Below are 19,273 nucleotides of genomic sequence, written 5' to 3' on the forward strand. Positions count from 1 at the left end.
TGGGTTGGCTTTTTTTGTTGTTGCTGTTTTGGGTTTTTTTCCATTGATACAAGTAGCTCTTGACACATAAACAGCTTTAGAATGCTATTGGGTCACTTTTTAAGCCTTTTCTGTTGAGTGTTAAGAACTATGTTTTTTTTAAAAAACAACAATCTATAATACTTATGAAATTATGTAAGCATTAACTTACTTTTAAAAAGAAAATTAGCTAAGTGATGTAATAAGATTTTTCTGCTATCAAACTAAAAATAGTCAGAAAACTCCCTTTTTTAAGTATAGAAAATTATTGTGGTGTAATATATAATCATCTTCTGAGTGCCCTCATCACTGATAATCAAGTGTAGAGCAGTGATGTTAGAGGGGAGGCAGCTGACAGTCTCTTCAGGGTTGCCATTTTGCAGTTGCAAAAGGTAGACAAAACCTTTCACCGTTCAAAGACCTAATTACAAGACTTTCTTTCAGATCAGTTGAAAGAATCGTAATTTTGGAAGAAAAATCTTTGCATTTTGCTAGAGAAATTGCATTTAATTTCATTGAGTGTTTCACCTTATTGCAGAGTTGAACTATCAACATCATTTTTTACAGCAGTGATTTGGTTTGGTAGTCCCTGTAAAGATCGTTCATTGTCGGCTGTTGTAGGGAAACAGAAAGAATCATGCCTCCTGTTTTCTGTTTCTTACACTGGAATCCAATTAGTAGATGAAACAGCTAGGATCTGCATTTCCACGTCTTTTATGTCAGTGCTTGGCCCCATTTCCACAGTGATTTCATATATAACATATATACCTCTGCTTAAAAATCTAAACCCCATATAATTTAAAAGGTTATAGTTATACAAGTCTTTTTAATAAGGAAAGTCTGAGACTTTGCTTCTTCAAAGATTTAAATGAAATAGTTTATTTTAAGCAGCTAGTTGTCAAACCCAACCTTCTCTTTTGTTTTTCAAGTTCATGGTATATAAAAAGAGGAATGAAATTAATAGTCTATTATGTACATTTTGGTTTCCTTATGAGCTGTCACTGTAAATAGGCCCATATACATATAAGATCTCTTTCTTGCTATAATGTCAATGTAAAGGAGCATTTCAATAAGTGAAAATTTCATTTGCTCCCATCTGAAGGCCCTCTGTACTGTCAGCATGATATAGTTGGAATTCAAATCCAGAGTATTTATAGCCATATGGATAAGAGTGGGTTACAATAAAACTTTAAAAGAAAATACCACAAAAAGCTTTTTTTTAGATTAAAGTGTTTGTCATATTTTGAAACTTTTGAGAGATTACTAGTTTGTGATATTCTTCCAGACTGGTTTATGGCTTTAATAGTTGCCATTCCTTGTAACATTTATAACTGTATGGAAAAATATTCTGAGTTGCAAGTATTTACCACTCCAAAACTCAAACCGATCTGTCACTGGTAGTTACAGGGAAAATTACCATATTTGTGAAACTTACAGAAGAGTCCTACCCTCAGCTGTAGGATGACAATTAACTGAGAACAATGTTAGAGCTGGGAAGTCAAGCTGAAACACAAAACACTTTATCTGTCGCTTGTTCCGCATAAACTTACGAGCAGAAATATTTTGCAGTGACAGGACACTGTAAATGTTAGGATTGTTGTTAAATGAAAATATTCTTTTTTTTCCCCCAGCTTCTTTCATAACAAAGATGACATTGTTTTGTCCTCTGTCACCTTGTAAGATGTGAGTAGTAAGAAATACAGTATTGTCTTAGTTTTCAGATTGAAGAGTCGGTAAAAAAAGAGTAGCACAAAAAGGAGAAAATAAAATAAGATTGCAATTACACTTGACTCTCAAGAAAGCAAACTTTTCTCTCTTTGCAAGTAACTTTACCAATTGATTGTGATTCATTATTACAGACAAATTTAACTTTCTTCTTTGCTGTTGTCTTCCTGTATTGCTTAGATGAAGAGCACCAGGAAAACTATGTATAATCTTTCAACTATGTGAATGTATGTGCAAACCTTATGACTGTGAAGTCAAATAAATCAATATTTAGGAAGTTCAGAACAAAAGACTGAAGCCATTTATGGTGACTTGCATTAAGCAATTTACTTTGTGCTTAGTATTGTTTAGCTAAGCTAATCATGGAAGATTAACCTTTAAAAATTTATATTGCAAAGTATGTTGATCCCATTCTTGGTTCTTAATGCTTTTAGCTCTGTAAACAACATTTGACATTTACCAATAGTAATGTCATGGACAAATGTTCCCCCATCCTGCAAATAACAAAGCTTTGAATTGTTTTCTCTTCCTTTTTTTGAGGAAGGAGTTAAAGATTGGCAGCAGTGCAATTTTTTTTTTTTTTTAATAGCAATTTAAATGATTACTTCACTGTAGATATCATTAGAAGTTAAATGTTTAACACTGAAAAATATTATACAAGCATTCAGATTTTTGCAGTGGCCACTTTTTCCTCATTTTACTTGAATGAAGGAAAAATACTTTAAAGAATTCATGTGAGAACAACTGGTTCTAGGCCGTGTTCTGATTCTGAATCACAGCAGCACTGAATTACGTGCATAGGTATGAATCTCCAAGCAGTCCTGTTGCTTTTGCTGTGATGCCTCATATGTTTATACCTATTCTGATCTTTACCTTTGGGTAGTGCTGTAATATAAATATTCGATATTGAGAATGAAAAAGAAATTACAATAATTCATGACAGATTCAATGTTTACTATTCAAATTTTCTAGTACCTTTCTTAACAGGAGTTCTGAGGAACAATCTTAAATTATTCTGTCAAGCTTTTTTAAATCTATGGTCTGAGCACCCCTCTTGCATGATAAATTTATTTGAATAATCTACAAAAGGCAATTAAGAAAGGAAAATTCAAACATGTTAAGCAGCAACTTGCATGCATGAAGTTCTAGAGATTAAAAGAATATTAGTAACCATTGAAAAGAAGGAGAATTTATGGGACAGGCTCTGTAGCAGTACTAATCCTTGATAGTAGTACAAAAGTGCTACGGATCTTTTTTTCATGTAATACAAACGCTGTCATTGACATTTAATGGAGTTGGAATATGTTTCTTTTAGCTTCACAAGACATAACATCTCAAAGTGTGTGAGCTGCATTTAGATGGCATATACCTTCAAATACAAAAGTGTTTCATACTCACCTGTGTTTACACTTCTACTAAACCCAAAAACTGTTGGAACAATCTGAAGAAAGTCACATATGCAATAAGACCTTGGGGACACCACATGAGAAGCACAGGTCTTGTAAATGACCACCTCAAAACTAGACTATTTTTGTAGAAAGTTTAAGGCCACTGGGCTTTGAGAGATTTTACCTCTGCTAGATGTAAGTTGCCCTTTTAGATACATAACTCAATAGAGCTTTTAAGGATATAATTAGGCCATTTTTTTCTCTATTAGTGTTAAATCCAAACTAGAACTGGGCCAGGGCAGAAAGTGGCAGTAGTTCCATTCCTATACCAAATATTATTCATAACTAAACTCTTAGGAAAAAGAGGGGCTACTGTAGCTTAATTTTCTTTTTAAGAATTTCTTGGAGCTTCAGGCAGATTTTTGATTTGAAGAACGGCTCTTAACACACAGCATAGAATTTAGAAATGCAATACTTTCTCCTGTTAGGAGATGTTGCTGCTGCATTCACACAGCTTGGCAGAAACTGTAATACCAGGCTCTAGATCTGCAACCAGAAGGGATAGACCAGCCTCACTGAAAGAATTTGGGTTTCTTATCTTGAGAAGGTGGGAAGGACACCCACTGTATCCCCTTACCATCTCATGCAAGATTTAAAGGCTTTTCAAAATTTCTACAGATTTCTTTTGTCCATTTTTTGCTGACACTGGTGAAGAACAATAGCAGATCACAATACGGCACTTTCCTTGGTAATGTCTTCTGAGTTGCTGTATCACACTAGTCCGAGTGGTCTAGAATTCTGCTTTTAATTTCAGCTGGTTCTTTAATTTTACTTCTCAGTACATAGTGATTTATATTTAAGCAGCTAACAGCATAAAGCAAAACACAGTATCAGTTTAACATAGTAATCAGAGGCCAACCTTAACAATATGAGGTTAAATTGCTTCTGGAAAATGCCGTATGTCACTGCAGGTTGTCTATATGACTACGTGCATACACAGAATATTCATACAAGATATATGTGTACAGTAAACATATTGAACACGTGTGATTTTAAGCATTTGGTTCCGGTTAAGACCAATGGAAACTGAGGTTTCTGAACTCCACACGGGAGACTCTCACAGCATCCAGTCATAATTATCTATTTCACAGGGAAAATGTAACCTTTCTTCCAGAGCTCTGAAAGTTTGGTTCCATAGGTGTGTTCAGAAAATCAGACTTCAAAAGCTCTGGCTCTTTTTTCATTTACTTCCTCTTTGATTCACAATATTGGTTTTGATTCAGAACACTTTAAAAGGGACTGTTTCTATTTTCTTTGTCAGTAGGCTGATAAATTGTTATTACTATGGAGCAAAACCTTTTCAATACACAATATTCCTAGTGGGTCATTAATTTTATGTTCAAATAACAGAACTTTTTCCCTTTTTCTCCTGACAGTTATTCCTGATTTGTCTGTCTTAGACCAAACTTCTACTGTCTTTATCACTGCTAAGACTTTTCTAAAATCAAATAATGACTGACTATTCCCAGTCAAGCTCATAGTACAGAATGTATGGTTAAGGGCAGTAAGATTTGCACAAATATGTTATCTTCTTCCAAAGCGTTAGTATGTTACCCTTTGATTCTATGCTACTATTTGTTCTTTCTGTTTTGAAATTAATGCAACAAGACTTCAGACTTGTGGGTATTTTGAAATAAAATGTTAGTCTTGTAGACCATGGGCTGGTGAAATATTAAATGTACTTTTTTTACTTCCTTCTACATTACTTACAAAACGAGAAGAAACCACACAGCTGACCACACTGCAGCTACTTAATGCTGCTGTAAATAGATCGTAATAAGCATGTGGTATACGTGATTGTCTGTACTCATAAATGAAAGGGTGTGGATTGTTCAGCATTAGTGGAAGGAGGGGAACAAGAAAAAAAACCTTCCTGATTGCAGCTGCAAATGGCAGCAATTTTTCCTTCCTGCATTAATGAATGTAATTCATGTAATGCGTATTACTTCATTCAACAGCAAAATTCTCACATTCAGTTCCCAGACATAAAGTATTTTAATTAAGAATATCAATGAGTAATAACAATCCACTTCCAGAAAAAGCAAAGAAAGAAGCTTCTTTGGCCATGTAGAAGGAGCTGTGATGCAAATATATTTTATCAGTGTAATAAATTCACTTTCCTAACACTCTTTAAGAAAAGAACATCCTTTAAGCCATATTCTGTCTTATTTGTCTGTTTTCCCCTCCTAATGTTCCTTTACATGCAGTATTTGACTGCAAACCTGCATTTTACAGTCTCTAGTGATCAAATCACTTCATCCTCTATAAACATCACAAATTAAAAGAGCTTTCGGCATCTGACTCCCAACACAACATACACAAAACTAAAATAATTCATTGTCTAGAGACCATAACAAATTTTAATGTGCATTTACAGAGTAAACAGAGGGCTGAAAGGGGTCAAACCAGTGGAAGTGAAGGTATGTATTACAAAATCCACACAGTACTGAATTACAAACTAAAAAGTGATGTTTTGTCAAAAAAGGAAATAAAGATGTCTATTAGTGGCACGACATATAGATAATATTAAAAACTGGCTTGCATGAGGACCGAAGTATGTCTACTCGAAGTTATATCACACAGACTGTAAGCAATTTACAGAATTTATGTTAGTTTTGCATATACAGTAGTTGCAAAATTAGAGAAAACACACTGAAATATAGAACGCACACAAAAAAAAAAAAAAAAGATGTATATATATATAAACCTCCACGCAATCATCAGGGGTTGGCCTAAGTCAGTAATTGCCACCATTGAACAAGAAACAAACAAAAAAAAGACAGAAAAAAAACCCACAGGGGGTGAAAGAATAATAATAAAAAAACCCCAACAACTGGAAAGAAAAATATCCTCATTCGTTTTCCAAAAACAACATCCTCTAGTCTGCTTAGCTGCTTTGTAGAATTTCTTTTCTCCTTTCTACTCCTCATGCAAAAAAAAAAAAAAAAAAGAAAAAAGAAAAAAAAAAAAAGGCTTTTTGATAAAGTTTGTGGGGTGGTTTTTTTGGGTCGATGTTAAATCACTATGTTTTGTTTCATTATTTGGCCTCTGTTTGCTTCCAGGCTGGAACGGTTCTTTCAGCGTAGGAAACCAAATGTCATCCATGGTTAATTCTGTAATACTGATGACTTGCAGGCCAACCCCTGAGAAGTCAAGGATGAGGCTTCTCCTTGCCAAAAGAAAAGGAAACTAGGTCTTGCTGTTACAAAACGTTTGATTACATCACACCAGTTCTCTTCAAATAAAAGATCAGTGATACGCCAAAGAAAAATAAGATATATCAGAAAACATGTGGTATCCTCTTCTTTTTATAATATTTATTTATTTATTTATTTATTTATTTTATTTAGTATTTTTGTTTGTACTTCCTGAAGAAGGTGCTCCTTGTGTAGAGATTTAGAGTACATTGGGTGCAGAGTGGTGGTTGGAGGTTAGGGTCAACTTTGCTGTCCGCTCCGTGGATTTTACAGGCGATTTGCTCTTTGCTTTAAGAAGAGAAAGTGATATTGGAAAAAGTCAGCACTTTTAGATTAAAGCAAAGCACCCTTCACAAAGCCACAAACAAGAAGCAGGACAGAAAGTCCATGGCTTGTAGCTATCCTCGCACCTGCGGAAGAAGTTATAAGATATTCGCTCATCTTGCAGATTTCCAATGCTCCTTATAAGGCTGTTTTAAAGACATACATTTATATATTTAATTAGCTCGCCAGGTTGGCTCTGGTGCCCATGAATGTCTTGGCATGCACTGCAAATAACAACACATACAAAGTATTTCAGTCCCAGGGAGATTTTTTTTTGTTTTGCTTTGCTTTTGTTTCTTGTCTGTCTTTTTAAACAATGTTTTCCAGTGAAACCGTATACCAAGAGGAACAAACCCAAACACCTTCCACCTCAGAGTGTTCTTTACAATATCATTTCCAGCATCACATCATTGCCAACAAAAGTGTCATCTAGTGGCTAAAGACTGTTGTAAAGCAGAGGAGATGAGATAATAGGCAAATGGCTGAGCTATTTACAAGGGGGAAACAGAATGCTAAAAGTTTTGGAGTATTTATTTTTGAGAAATTATATTTTCCCAGATTTTTTTTTCTTTTTGAAGAACTGTGAAAACAATGGTACATATCATTATTTCTAAAAACATGACTTTATATTTTAAGTACGTTATCAGAATAAAAACATCCAGCACTAGACTAATTAAACTGAAATGTTCGCATACCAAAGACATGAGTATTTAGATGTCATACATACCAAGTCTTAGTGCTTGATAACTCCCTGTATCATAAAGAATTACACTCAGAATTTGAAACATATTACTTGAGGTGAAAACCATCAATTTAATTTGGTTACATTATAAATAAAAGTTCCAATTATGAAAGGTTAATGCATGATTAATAGATTTTATATCTCTGTTGTAGACTTGAAAAGGATGACTGTTATTGATGGTTACAGGCATCAATTCTATAACAAAGTAATAATGGTTTTATAAGCATTCCATATAATGCTGGACTTTAATAACTGGTTATTTTTTTAAATATCTATTAATCATGTATAAGCTATTTTTAAAAAGAATTTAATATTAAGCTGAATGCTGGATTCCATTGCAGCCCTTGAAAGCACATTTATCTTCTCATCAAGAATATACACAATGAAAGCAAAAATAACTCAAGGCAAACGCTCATTTTTAAAAGTTTTCAGATGTTTATCAGGAAAACATTTCTCTGCATCTGCTATGTTTATAAGTGTAGCAAGTATTTCTATTCCTGTCTTTAGTATTTTTTTCCCTTCAAAAATGGGGATTAAACTAAATCCCACATCTCTGAACATTGGTTCCTTTTGTAAATAGGTGGTGTGAGACGTTGCATACATAGTAGTTTGCCGTAAAGACACTTCATCCTCTGTCACATACACCAGAACTCCTAAGTAACAGTGATATTTCAATTATCCATGTGTGAACTGAATTTCTAAATTAATATGAACTTTTAAAAGGAAACATAAAGATATTACTAAGATTTTCAAAGAAGTCCAGGGGAACTCTGACCTGAGTTCCTATTGAACGTTGACAGGGGTGGGAAGCCTACTTTTCCCTTGCCCATCTGATAATGCGGGCCTGCCTGTACTATACTGCAGTAGTTTGCTGGGCTTCTCAGAACACTTGTTCTGTATTAGGAACAAGCAAACGCACAAGCAAAATTGCTGTAACTTCTTCCTGTAGGTTGTTCTCATACAGGTAGTATTTACAAGCTTGCGCCCAAGGGTTGAGTTGAATTTCTGATTTTGGTTTTATTGCAGCATGGCTTTGTTATCTCTTTATATAAAGTGTAAAATTTATCATCTGACAGAGTTTTACAAAGGCTTTTCTTTCCCTAATTAGGTTAGCAGAACTTAGAACCTTTGTTAGTGTTAGATCATTTCATGGTGTATTGAATTATTTTCACTCGTTTTATTCCATTTAAATATTTTTTTGATTGAACTAGAGAAATACACTGCTCAAGACAATTCTAAAGAGGTCTTTAGAGATACATTTCCTCTGCAATATAACACAAATAAGGATAAATACTCAGAAGAGTCTCATGGATGTTTTTAAAAGGGCTTTTTAAACAATTAATGGCATTATAATTTGAGAATTTGAAAGCTGTAATGTGTGGAAGAGAAACAGTATGATACGAAGTGAGTTTCACTTAAGCTATTTCACAGTGGGAAAAGCAGCACAATAATATTTTCAGGCAAAGCATTCTTTGCTTTTTGTTTTCTTTTGCCTTTTTACAATATGACATCTGTAGGTCCCCAAATTAGGGGTCATATATTGCATACGCATGATAACTTTTTTATTTATAATGTTCAGTCTCTGTATAGATCATGACCTCCCTCCAGTTCATATAACATGTTCTACATGAATGTTCTTCTGTAAACACCAAGTTTATTTTTCTTTATCTTGCCAGGGATTTAGGTTAGAGTACATGCAGCAAGTACAAGCTAAAGCAATACTGAACACATGAGAAAAAATTAAGGGAAATAGAACTAAAGCAATTTCAGCTTCTAGGTGAAGAAAGAGGATGTTAGAATTGTTGGAAATCACTGTCATAAACAGTGTCCTCTGCACGGTTTGGGAAACTGATTAGTATATCCTAATGTCATATCAGGGCTCTATTTACTGGCTTAAGAGTTTCCAAAATGCTGTCTAACCCAAACTGTTACATTTTCAGTAATATATCACCCCCAATAAAATTGACTTGCAATATACAGTGACATATATGACTATTAGGTGCACTGTCATCTTTTCAGTGATTCTTTATGAAATACAGTTGGAATTTAAATATACTCAGTTGTTTGGTTTGGGGGTTTGGGGGTTTTTTGTGTTTGTTATTTTTGGTTTTCTTTTTTTTTTTTTTTTTTTTTTTTTTTTTTTTTCCCCTGGAGATGTGTAAAAGAACTATAATTGTTCTCTTATGAACCCAAGTATTTCTTTAAATTTTAGAAGGGTGAAAGCTGCAAATGTAGAATGATAACATAGCCAAACCAAAAGCAGCCTTTTTAGATTTTTTTTTCCTTTTTCTGTTTTGACATATTTACTCATATTCTATTATTTTGGTTTCCATCTTGACAAGGCATAAGCAACCAGAAATAGTCAGAAATTTCCATTTTGACTGTGAATCTAAAAGTCATAGGGTGTTTAAATCAGAGATTTAGTTTCACTATTTTTAGACTTAAGTCAGAGATGAAGCACAGATCAGAATCCAAATCCAAATGTCTTGAAAATACAGATTATCCAGATTCAGAGTTTTCATGCAGATGTGGTTTTGGTGTATAATTCTGACCAGGACTTAAATAGTAGAACTGGAACTGTGAGCACGGTAATATAAGTAAAAACCTGTCATTCAGGCTGTGGATTTGCTAAATCGATTACTCATTTCCCCACCATTTCTAACATTATTTTCTAATTAGCATAATGAGAGCTAAAAGAAATTTTATTGCAGGTCAAGAGCACTGGGCAAAGCTGGACTACAATTATGTTACCCTCAGAGACAGTAACCGGGATGAAGAATGGTAGTATGTATGCATATATTATTTCCACATTATTAGTTAAACTCTATTTGATGTGTGGGTCAGGGATTCTCACGTTTTGATCTATCAGTCACTGGGATCCAGTTAAATTCTTCATGATGTGAGATGTAAATGCCCATGTGTTGTCTTTTGTTTCCTGCCACTGACATATGTCCAAATGAGCAAATGTCCATGAAATACTCAGCCTTCTCCTGTAAACAAATGCTGTATTGCCAAAGGCACGTGAGCATGAGACAAGTTTCTGTGCAACAGCATGAAAGAGTAGTTCATGCTATTAAACTCTTTGAAACTGTGATTTATTCAAATATGTGGTTTACTTAAATGCTAGGAAAGCAGAAAGAAAACAATAGTGATAAAGATTTGTGATCTTAGTGTTTAAAATAATAAGATAATCTCTGTCACAAATGCTGAACCATATTTCATGGCTCATAGGATGTGGACAAAAGAGCTAAACACCAATTTTGTTCTGTCAATGAGATAAATTTTAGAGCATCTAAGTATAAAATAAAGCCAGCAGAAGTTATAAATTGTTAGTATACCCTAACTGATCAAAAAAACGGTTACTCATTGCATGCCTGAATGACTATAATCCCTTGCTTTCAGTAAGATATTGATCAGACAAAATTTGTGTAAAAATACGTGGGACTTTAGGTCGCAAGCAATGAAAATCAAATGCTGGTTTCACAATTTTGCTCTTTTTTTTTTTCACAACTGAACAAAACACTGATTTGTAACCTAAGCAGTTGCCTTAGACCCTACAGTTTTAGCATCCCTATTTGTAAGAGTACCTTACATTGTTAACCATCTTGGGTCTCAAGCAGTTTGCATCTGCAAGAGTTGAAGTTTAGCAAGTTTGGCATTCCTTGTGCTTGCTAAGGTTTGGGAGGTCTCTGGGATGTAATAGGCTCCTGCACTCTGAGCCTCAATACCTGTCAGAGCCTCGGAAAACTGGATTCTTACAGTTATGCTTACAAGGAATAGTGTATCATCATATAAATAGCAGAACGAATCTGTGAATTCAACAGCACAGCTTTAATATTTTACTAAACATATAAGTTTAGAGAGGGTATCCTTGAGTTTCTTTCATTTACTAGGACACTGATCACAAGGGAAGACTAATGCCTGAGTAGAGTCCTGATTTTGTGCTGACCAGTACAGGAGAAATATAGTCATTCACACAAAAGTCCATCCTAAATTCTCTGTATGTATTACCTGATGCCAAAATATATATGCATTTATATGGGGGATAAGTATTCAGCTTGTGCTGAAATGAGTTAATTTTGTTGTACTACTGGTTTCTGAAATCACAGAGGTGTTGAAACCTTGGAAGTTTCATTTTTCAGGAATTTGTGCTGATATTTTCCATCTTTAAGTGCCTGGTTTGCTGTTTTGCAACACTAGGCTTTGCTTTTATAGTGTTAGATTTGAAATAGCCTTCTTGTCAGCCGCAGTTGAAAACACATGAAATCATAATTTTGCATTATTTCCATGTAAAGTAAGTAAAGGTTCTTGAAATAGCTGCCTTAATTTTACTGGGAATATTAATGAACCATAAGATTCATTGGAAGATGTTTCCATTTTTATATCCATAAAGATAGGTGAAACCAAGTATGGTTTATTTTATTTGAAGTTTTATATGAATATGTCTCACACAGGTTTTAAATAAATAGATTCTTCCTCTCTGGCTACCATTTGCTATTGGTTTTATTTCTCTGAATTGCAGAAATCACAGTTACCTGTAGCTCTTCTATACCACTGGAATATATACCCACACTCAGGAAGAAAATTTCCCTTCCACAAATTTAAGGTCCCCCTTTCCCTCCTCAGGGGAATTACGTCTCATGTATTTTAAGGTTCAGTCACCTGTGTTTGATTTTGGGGAACTGAATGACAAAAAACAAACAGTATCATATTCAAGCCTCCTAATGCAGACACTTTTGCTTAGGCTTCCAATCCATCTTTCTCCATTGGCTGTACAGTAGTCAGCCTACCATAGTGTGAATTTTTCATCACTGTCTTGGGCAAATATACCATGCAGGGCAAATTAATACATCTTACGCACCAGAAGAAAAGTTTTGAATTTCCGATATTTTTTTTTTTTGCATTTTGGAAGAAAACTACTGCTTCCAAATTAATAGAAATTTAGAATAGGCTATGCATTTAATTTCCCTGAAGCCTACTTAGGCTTTGTGTCCAGCATGTAGCTCTGTTCATCTGCTGTGTGTTCCTTTTCTGCCAGTGATGCCCAGAAGAGCAGGTGAGGAGGAGGGATAGCATCCTAGATGATTATTCCCTAGCTTTCACTAGGTAAGGCTCCCGGGTGAACAGAGGTGTTCAGTCCTGTCACAGGGCAAAAGAAAGTGACAATATTCCAATCCTGAGTAGAGGAGAGAATGCTGCCAGAGGTTTGAGCCACAATAACTCCTGGAGCTCTTTCTGGGCTAAGGCAGGTCACAGCCTTTAACTTGCTGCCAGCTACACCTAAAGCCATGTTCTAATGCAAACTTGAGATGGAAATACTTGGGAGAGACAAAACCTGAGCAGACTTCAAATATAGGTAGCGTGTAGTAAAATGATGCTTGGCTTCAGGCAGTGCTCCAGAATAAGTCATAGTAAACTATAAAAGGACAATAGATAGCAGTATGAAGGGAGAAAGAAAGAAGAGTGGGACTTTGAATGACTTCTGTAATTTCACAATACCAAGATGGACAGAAGTAGAATTATGGGTACACTCGTGTGAACAAACACAGGATTTTACATTCAGGCCACTTTCTACATCATCCCTTACGCCAAGCCATACCTAAGGAAACATTTAAAGCTTGTTCTTCCCCTGAAATGTATCTGAGAGTCATGGATTACTTTTTAATTCTTCAAACAGTGCTCTTGTTATCTCTCATTCTTTAACCCCTTGACCAGAACCAGACTTCCTAGTTAGGCCTTCATGAAGAATCTAAAATGGTCTCTAATGTCATTCTGAAAGATGCAAATAAGATCATCAAAATGATGACCTTGAACAGGCAGGAGGGAGGGGTGAGATCCATAAACATGTAACTGAAATGGGAAGTGCATCAACATTTATAGATTTTCATACTGTTCTGATGAAAATAGCCAAAAATTACTGTTGAGTTTGAACACTCAAGGAACACTTTCAGGAAGACAAACTGGGTACTGTAGATGGCTTAGTCCACATCTAGTGTAATTTTTGTGCTCTCCTATGTCCTTTACCTTGTAATTCACAACTTCCATTCTCATCAGTGCATTTCCTTCCTGTTTCTTATGTAGCTTTGTTTAAATTGTATTAATAAGTATTTCAGGACTAAATAATATTTTACATACTAGCATGATTAGGAAATCCTGATACAGTTTTGCATTGGCTTCATGAGTGTCATTTGTTTCTGTAGCAGTCATCCTAAGTTTTGTTCAAGTGGTTATGCTTCTTGGAAAATTATTTAGGCTGTTTTGGTCTGAAAGTGAGTCTAGCTATCTGGACAGACTATCCCATCAAAAATTCAGCTTCTGAAATTTTAATTTCCCTAGAATTTTCATGTGATACTCTCATAAACAAGTCTAGAATAGTCAAGTAGCAGTAAGTTAGATACCCATTCAGTGAAATGAAGTGTAGATGAATTGTCTCTGTGGGTGATATGTGGGGTAGACCATGTCAGAGTCAAAATGATTTTTGAACCTAAGACACACAGCTTTCAGCTTTAGATGTACCCAGAAACATACTCTTCCTTCTAGCAGCTTAAAACTTTGAGGTTTTTTTGTCATCAGCTACCTCATATTTCATGTGTTCAGCCAAGGATATAGTGAGTTCTTGATGTCTTTGAATTGTTTAGTGGCTGGACAACTATGACTGCTTTCATCACTATATATTTTTTTTTATTGTGGAAGACTTTTTGTCTTGATACTCACAAACTTCCCTGATAACTTTCTTGTCTTAGGAGAATAACATTCTGCCTACCTGGGGCTTTCAGTCACAAATGTTCGGGCATCAGCCATTTGTAGCAGATGATACCCTAATTCTCTTCCTCCCTTCAGTTGGTGTTTGAGCCTGCAAAGTTTTAAAGTTTTTTTGTTGGTGGGTTTGTGTTGTGGTTCTTTTCTTTACATTGAATATCTCTTCACATGTATAAGTAATGCATTGACATCAGCTGTTTCTATTTCAGTGAGAGAGTACTTTTTTTAGAAAAGGGTTGTCAAGAGAGGTGTTTCCAAATTGTCTCTGAAAGACCAGTGTTAGCTATTTGAATAAAACTAGTGTGAGAAGCAGTCCAGTATCCAGTGCCCATTGTAACAGTTAGAAGCCGAGGGAAAGGGGGGCAAGCTCAAGCAAATTCAGGCCCTAAATTGGTTAATTGGTATTGTTTGAGAACCACTGGCAGCATGCTTTATGACTACTCTTATCAGCACTGGGCACCTTTCTCTCTCATCCTATCCCTCAAAACTGTGGATATAAAATGTCTTAGACTTTTTTAATGTGTGGCAGAAAAATATATAAAACAGTAGATTTCTATTTATCTGTATGAAATGGGTGATTCCAAAGCAAATGCAGGTTTTTTGTGACCATCCTGTGGTAACCCATCCTCATCCATTTACATGTATATAGTTATGTCCCTGAATGAAGGTGGGAACTTAGGCTATTAAAAAAAATTATTCTTATATTGACTCTTTTGTTAGTAACCAGCTTCTGCTGTTGTAACTAAACATGGCTCCAGCACAAATTGCTCAGCATTTTTGTAATATATATAAATGTGTATATATTTGATACATGCTACATTGTAATTAAAATGTTAATAGAGCCATTTCTGAAAGATACCATAAAGTTGCAACAAGAGTTTTATCTGAAGAAAAATAGATTATAACTTGTCTTTTTCCTCCTGTGCTTTTTGTATCATGTTCATCTTTTCATCTATCAGAAAAAAATGTTAAGTGGGAAGATACTTAATATTACTCTATCATCTTCAACAGCACTGTCACACCAAGAAAAACATATACAAGGATGGTTATTATAACATAGACAGAAGGAAAATTATCATTCTTTGTAAATATTTCAGCATGAGATATTGAATCCCTTTTCTCACTTTTCACACCTGACACTGCTTAGGCTTATGTTTGACATACAGTCAACCTGATCTCCTTCTATTTATATCATTTATATAAGAGCTATTTTTGTGGAACCCATCTAGGCTCCCATCTATCTGTACCCATCCGACTGGATGAGTCTCTTCTGTCTGATTCCTAGATGGTAAGTGTTTTGAGGCAGGGACCATTCTTCTGATCCTTTGTTTGCCTGGTGGATAATGCAGTTGTTATAGAGATTAGAACAATGCCTCTGACTAACAGAACATACCTCTGTCTAAGGGCTATGACTCACGAGCTCTTAATGGTTTTAGCTGGAGCAGTTTAAGATGATAGTGCCTCCATCTCTCTACCTCCCCCTCTTATGGATATCAAACCCCAGTAGTAGGAGTGATACAAGCAAACCCCATGCCATCTCTTCATCTATCTCAATTCAACAACCCGATGTTTTAGTTTATCAGCTGTCAAAGAGGCTTAATTTAATGATCAACACTGTGAACTCGGGGAGCTGAGGAGCAGGCACCTATTTCCTTCTACCATCCAGGTTTGGGGCAATAACTTCTGATTGGGGCAAGACAGACACTTTGGGTGGCAAGATTGAACTGTAAGAACTAAATCAGAGTTCACAAGCCAAAGCCTTCACCCTTGCTGTTACTGTGATATGAATAAAAAAATACAGTGTTACCACCCCTACAACCACAGTGCACTAGTTCAAAAATGGTGGATTGTGAGAGTGAAGCTTGAACTATTTGTGCCAAATCCTGTATTAATTCTATATCTCCTACACATTCTATATTGTTGAGTTTTTCTACTTTTATATTTTTTTTTTTTTTACCTTTCTCATTACAGTTCTGAGATGTGGGATCAATCATAATCATGAAATGTCATTCATTGTTATTCAAAGGCTCTTCAGGTATAAGATGGTCATTAATCAGTACATATTGTATGCATATGAATAGTTCAACAGAGTACAAAATAGGTAACTGACCTGTTATTTTGGCAGTTTCAGACAGGCACAATGCTATGTAGCCATATTCTCAAACAGTATTATTCTACTAAAGGGCTTTGTACCATCTGAATGTCTAGCTCCGTGAGACCTACTGCTATTTCTTAGCTTCATAATTGATTTATTATTGCTCCTTCACAAAACATCTTGCCCTTTTAATTCTTTTTTTTTCAGTTGCACAGAATGAACTGGAGATGGATAGACCATCTTCTGTAGTCATGTAGAAGTCACTCTTACAGTCATTATAGCCCTAGAGCTCTGATTTGGTGGCCAAAAGCCTCAGTCATTGTCACAGGCAACAGCAGCAGCTGAGGGTATAACAGCAGTAGAAATAGAACTGGCAGCAGACTTAGCATCCAGATTTGCTATCTGTATTTTTGCTGCTGTTGATGAACACAGATCGTATGTATGAAGCACTGGGAATGCTGGCTGTGGTAGTTAGCTTTCACATTTTTATTCTTCTCAGCTCATTAGGCAGCTTTGTTCCAAGACAGTAGCATTTGTCAGTAGGTGAGGGAACAAACTTCAGTGAGGTGGATCAGACTGGAACACTCCCACACAGACAGGATAGCAAGTTGCACTGCCAGAAACTATGACGGCAACTTCCTTACAGTAGGGTAAAATGAAGGGTTTGGGGCAGAGTCTTCTCTTTACAAGGCCAGCGTAAAGATTATCAGCTGCTCTTCAAATGACATCCGGCTTTATCATCAGCAAAGCAGGATTAATTGATTATTACTGTACCTGTTAAGAAGGTTTATGTGTCTGGAATATCTTTGAAGCTCATGAATTATTTAATCAAATGGAAAATCCCTGTCCAGAGAATAAGAAAATACTAAGAGTGTTGAGCTTTCCAGCCAGTACGGTCTAATGTTTCAAGGATAAACACTAGAAAAAAGTTGATCAAAGTTAAAGAAAAAAACACACAAAAAACCTGAAGCAACAAAACCCACCACCAACAATGCCCCCTTCCCTTGAACCTGAATGAGCTGAAAATAGCAGTTTTCAGGTATTTTCCTTCTCTTCATTCTGCTCCCAGACAGCTTCACTGTCCTAAACTTCTTTAGATGGCAGAAGCTGGTAAAGCTTAGATTCTTCTTATAATTCACTGTCACTTTATGAGTAGGAGATAATTCATCTTCATCCTCAAGCTTGAGCCAAATTTTTTGCTATTGTAAATTAATGCCATTCAGCAGAGTGGTATCCATTCCAACCAGCAGATAATTCTACCCATTCTTTTTAATTTTATGTGATGCAAAGGATTTTCATAATGAAGTAGGGTACCATAGACAGGAAACTTCCTGCTTCCCATCTGAAACAAGCGAAAATGTCCTCTGCTTTGCTGTACATGTGTCAAGTAACAAATGAGTTGTGTTGTGAAGCAAGGAAATCCCATCAGTTATTTCAAGAGCAGGCCCTGTCACATATGCTGCAATCTCTGATGACCCAGTGCAAGCTGCCTGATTGTGTAGCAATGAAAAGCAATTTGAGTGAGCTGACAAACAACTCATAAACAGCTTTTTTTCCTTCCTGTTTTTCTTTTCTTCCTTTCTTTTCTTCTCTTTCTTTAATAACTGTGTGGCCCATCTGCAATCTTTCCAGTGGTTAATTACCAAAGAAAGTTATATCAGGCATGTAGAACAGAATGACTGTGATTCTGCTACTCGGGAAACTCCTGTGGGTTCCCCTACCAGATCTTTATACATCATTTTTGTTCTTAAGGTGAGGTAAGTCTGAAAGTTTCATTTTTAAATAGCTAAAAGAAAGGAAGAGACGTGATTAAGTGCATACATAGCAACAGCAGATGGACAATGAAATATACTGGTAAGGTAACTAAAAGAATAGGAAATATTTCAGTATACATGTGTGTAGACAAACAACAATGTAGATGGAGAAAGGGCAAAATGATTTTCTTAAGCTTTGTGCATTTAGTTCCTGCTGTGTCTGTCCTCACTGTTTCTGGATTGGCGTCACAGGAGGAAAATATGTAGTGCAGCATCCAAAGACAGTTTTCCATGTTTTCATGCATATAACCTGTACGGTATCTGAAAAAGCAACTGCTCAAGAGTAGTCCAAGCTATGTTTGAATAATAAAAATGGAAATCTGCCATGGAGTCTCCTTTCCTGTAGTAGGCTCTTTCTCATCTGCCATTACATGTTTTCTCAAATTCCCTCTTACCTCTGTATCTGATTAGCTAAGGTTATTTAACATTTCTTTCCAAACACCATCACTTTTACAGGAATATGAGTTTCAGTGGAGATATCATATGTTTAAGGACAGAATCCATTGTTATCTCAACAAATCTGAGAAGACCATGATTTTCTTCTATGATTTGGTATTAGTGCTTAACGAGGGGCATAACTACGGATGAAAATAATATTTCAGATTTCAGAGAGGATATGTTTGAAACTAAGCATACCCAGTACTCAGTCTAGCATGGGCATGTGGGATTGAACAACTGCTAAAACTTGTAGAAGAAAAAAAAAGAACACGTATTGTTTGGTGAGTGCTTTCTCTTCTTGGTTCCTGAACCTGTGTTTTCGTAAGAGGAATAGAAATGAATGGAAAGGTGACAGTGGTGTAGTATCAGCAACTGGTAGTGGCAGTGAGGGATGGCTACAAAAAGTAGATACCATTTTGCTTGTGACAGGAGTTAGAACTGCAGATCCACAGAAAACAACTTGTTTATTACTGGGTTCATTTGGACTAAACACTAGGAACAGGAGTTTAAATACTCGTATTCAAATATAAGAAATTAAGATGTGGGTCTTTTGAAAGAAACATAAGGCAGTAGTGAGTTCATTCTGCATTTGAAATCCTGGCCTAAAAATAAGAGGGTTAGCTGCTAGTAAGACCTTGCTTTGTCAATTAAGTTATTTGGAGCAGATTAGCACTTCTCAGAAGATCCTTACAGTTTCAAGGTCAAAAACTAAC

General features: G+C 35.6%; 1 protein-coding gene across 7 annotated transcripts in view; it reads right to left on the minus strand.

Annotated features, from left to right (window-relative positions):
• The window catches only part of VSTM2A (V-set and transmembrane domain containing 2A), a 50,264-nt gene that overhangs the window by 18,682 nt on the left and 12,309 nt on the right, over positions 1-19,273 (minus strand). Inside the window, exon 5 of one of the 7 annotated variants that reach the window (XM_075744707.1) lies at positions 2,445-6,676. The exons of 2 other annotated variants lie outside the window; for them this stretch is intronic. In XM_075744707.1, coding sequence (XP_075600822.1) covers positions 6,588-6,676 — 89 coding nt within the window. In that variant the 3' untranslated portion in view covers positions 2,445-6,587. 4 more of the 7 variants (XM_075744708.1, XM_075744709.1, XM_075744712.1 and 1 more) reach the window with 4 other exon arrangements.

This window comes from Balearica regulorum, chromosome 2 (genome assembly GCF_011004875.1).
Source record: "Balearica regulorum gibbericeps isolate bBalReg1 chromosome 2, bBalReg1.pri, whole genome shotgun sequence".
NCBI classification, from domain to species: domain Eukaryota; kingdom Metazoa; phylum Chordata; class Aves; order Gruiformes; family Gruidae; genus Balearica; species Balearica regulorum.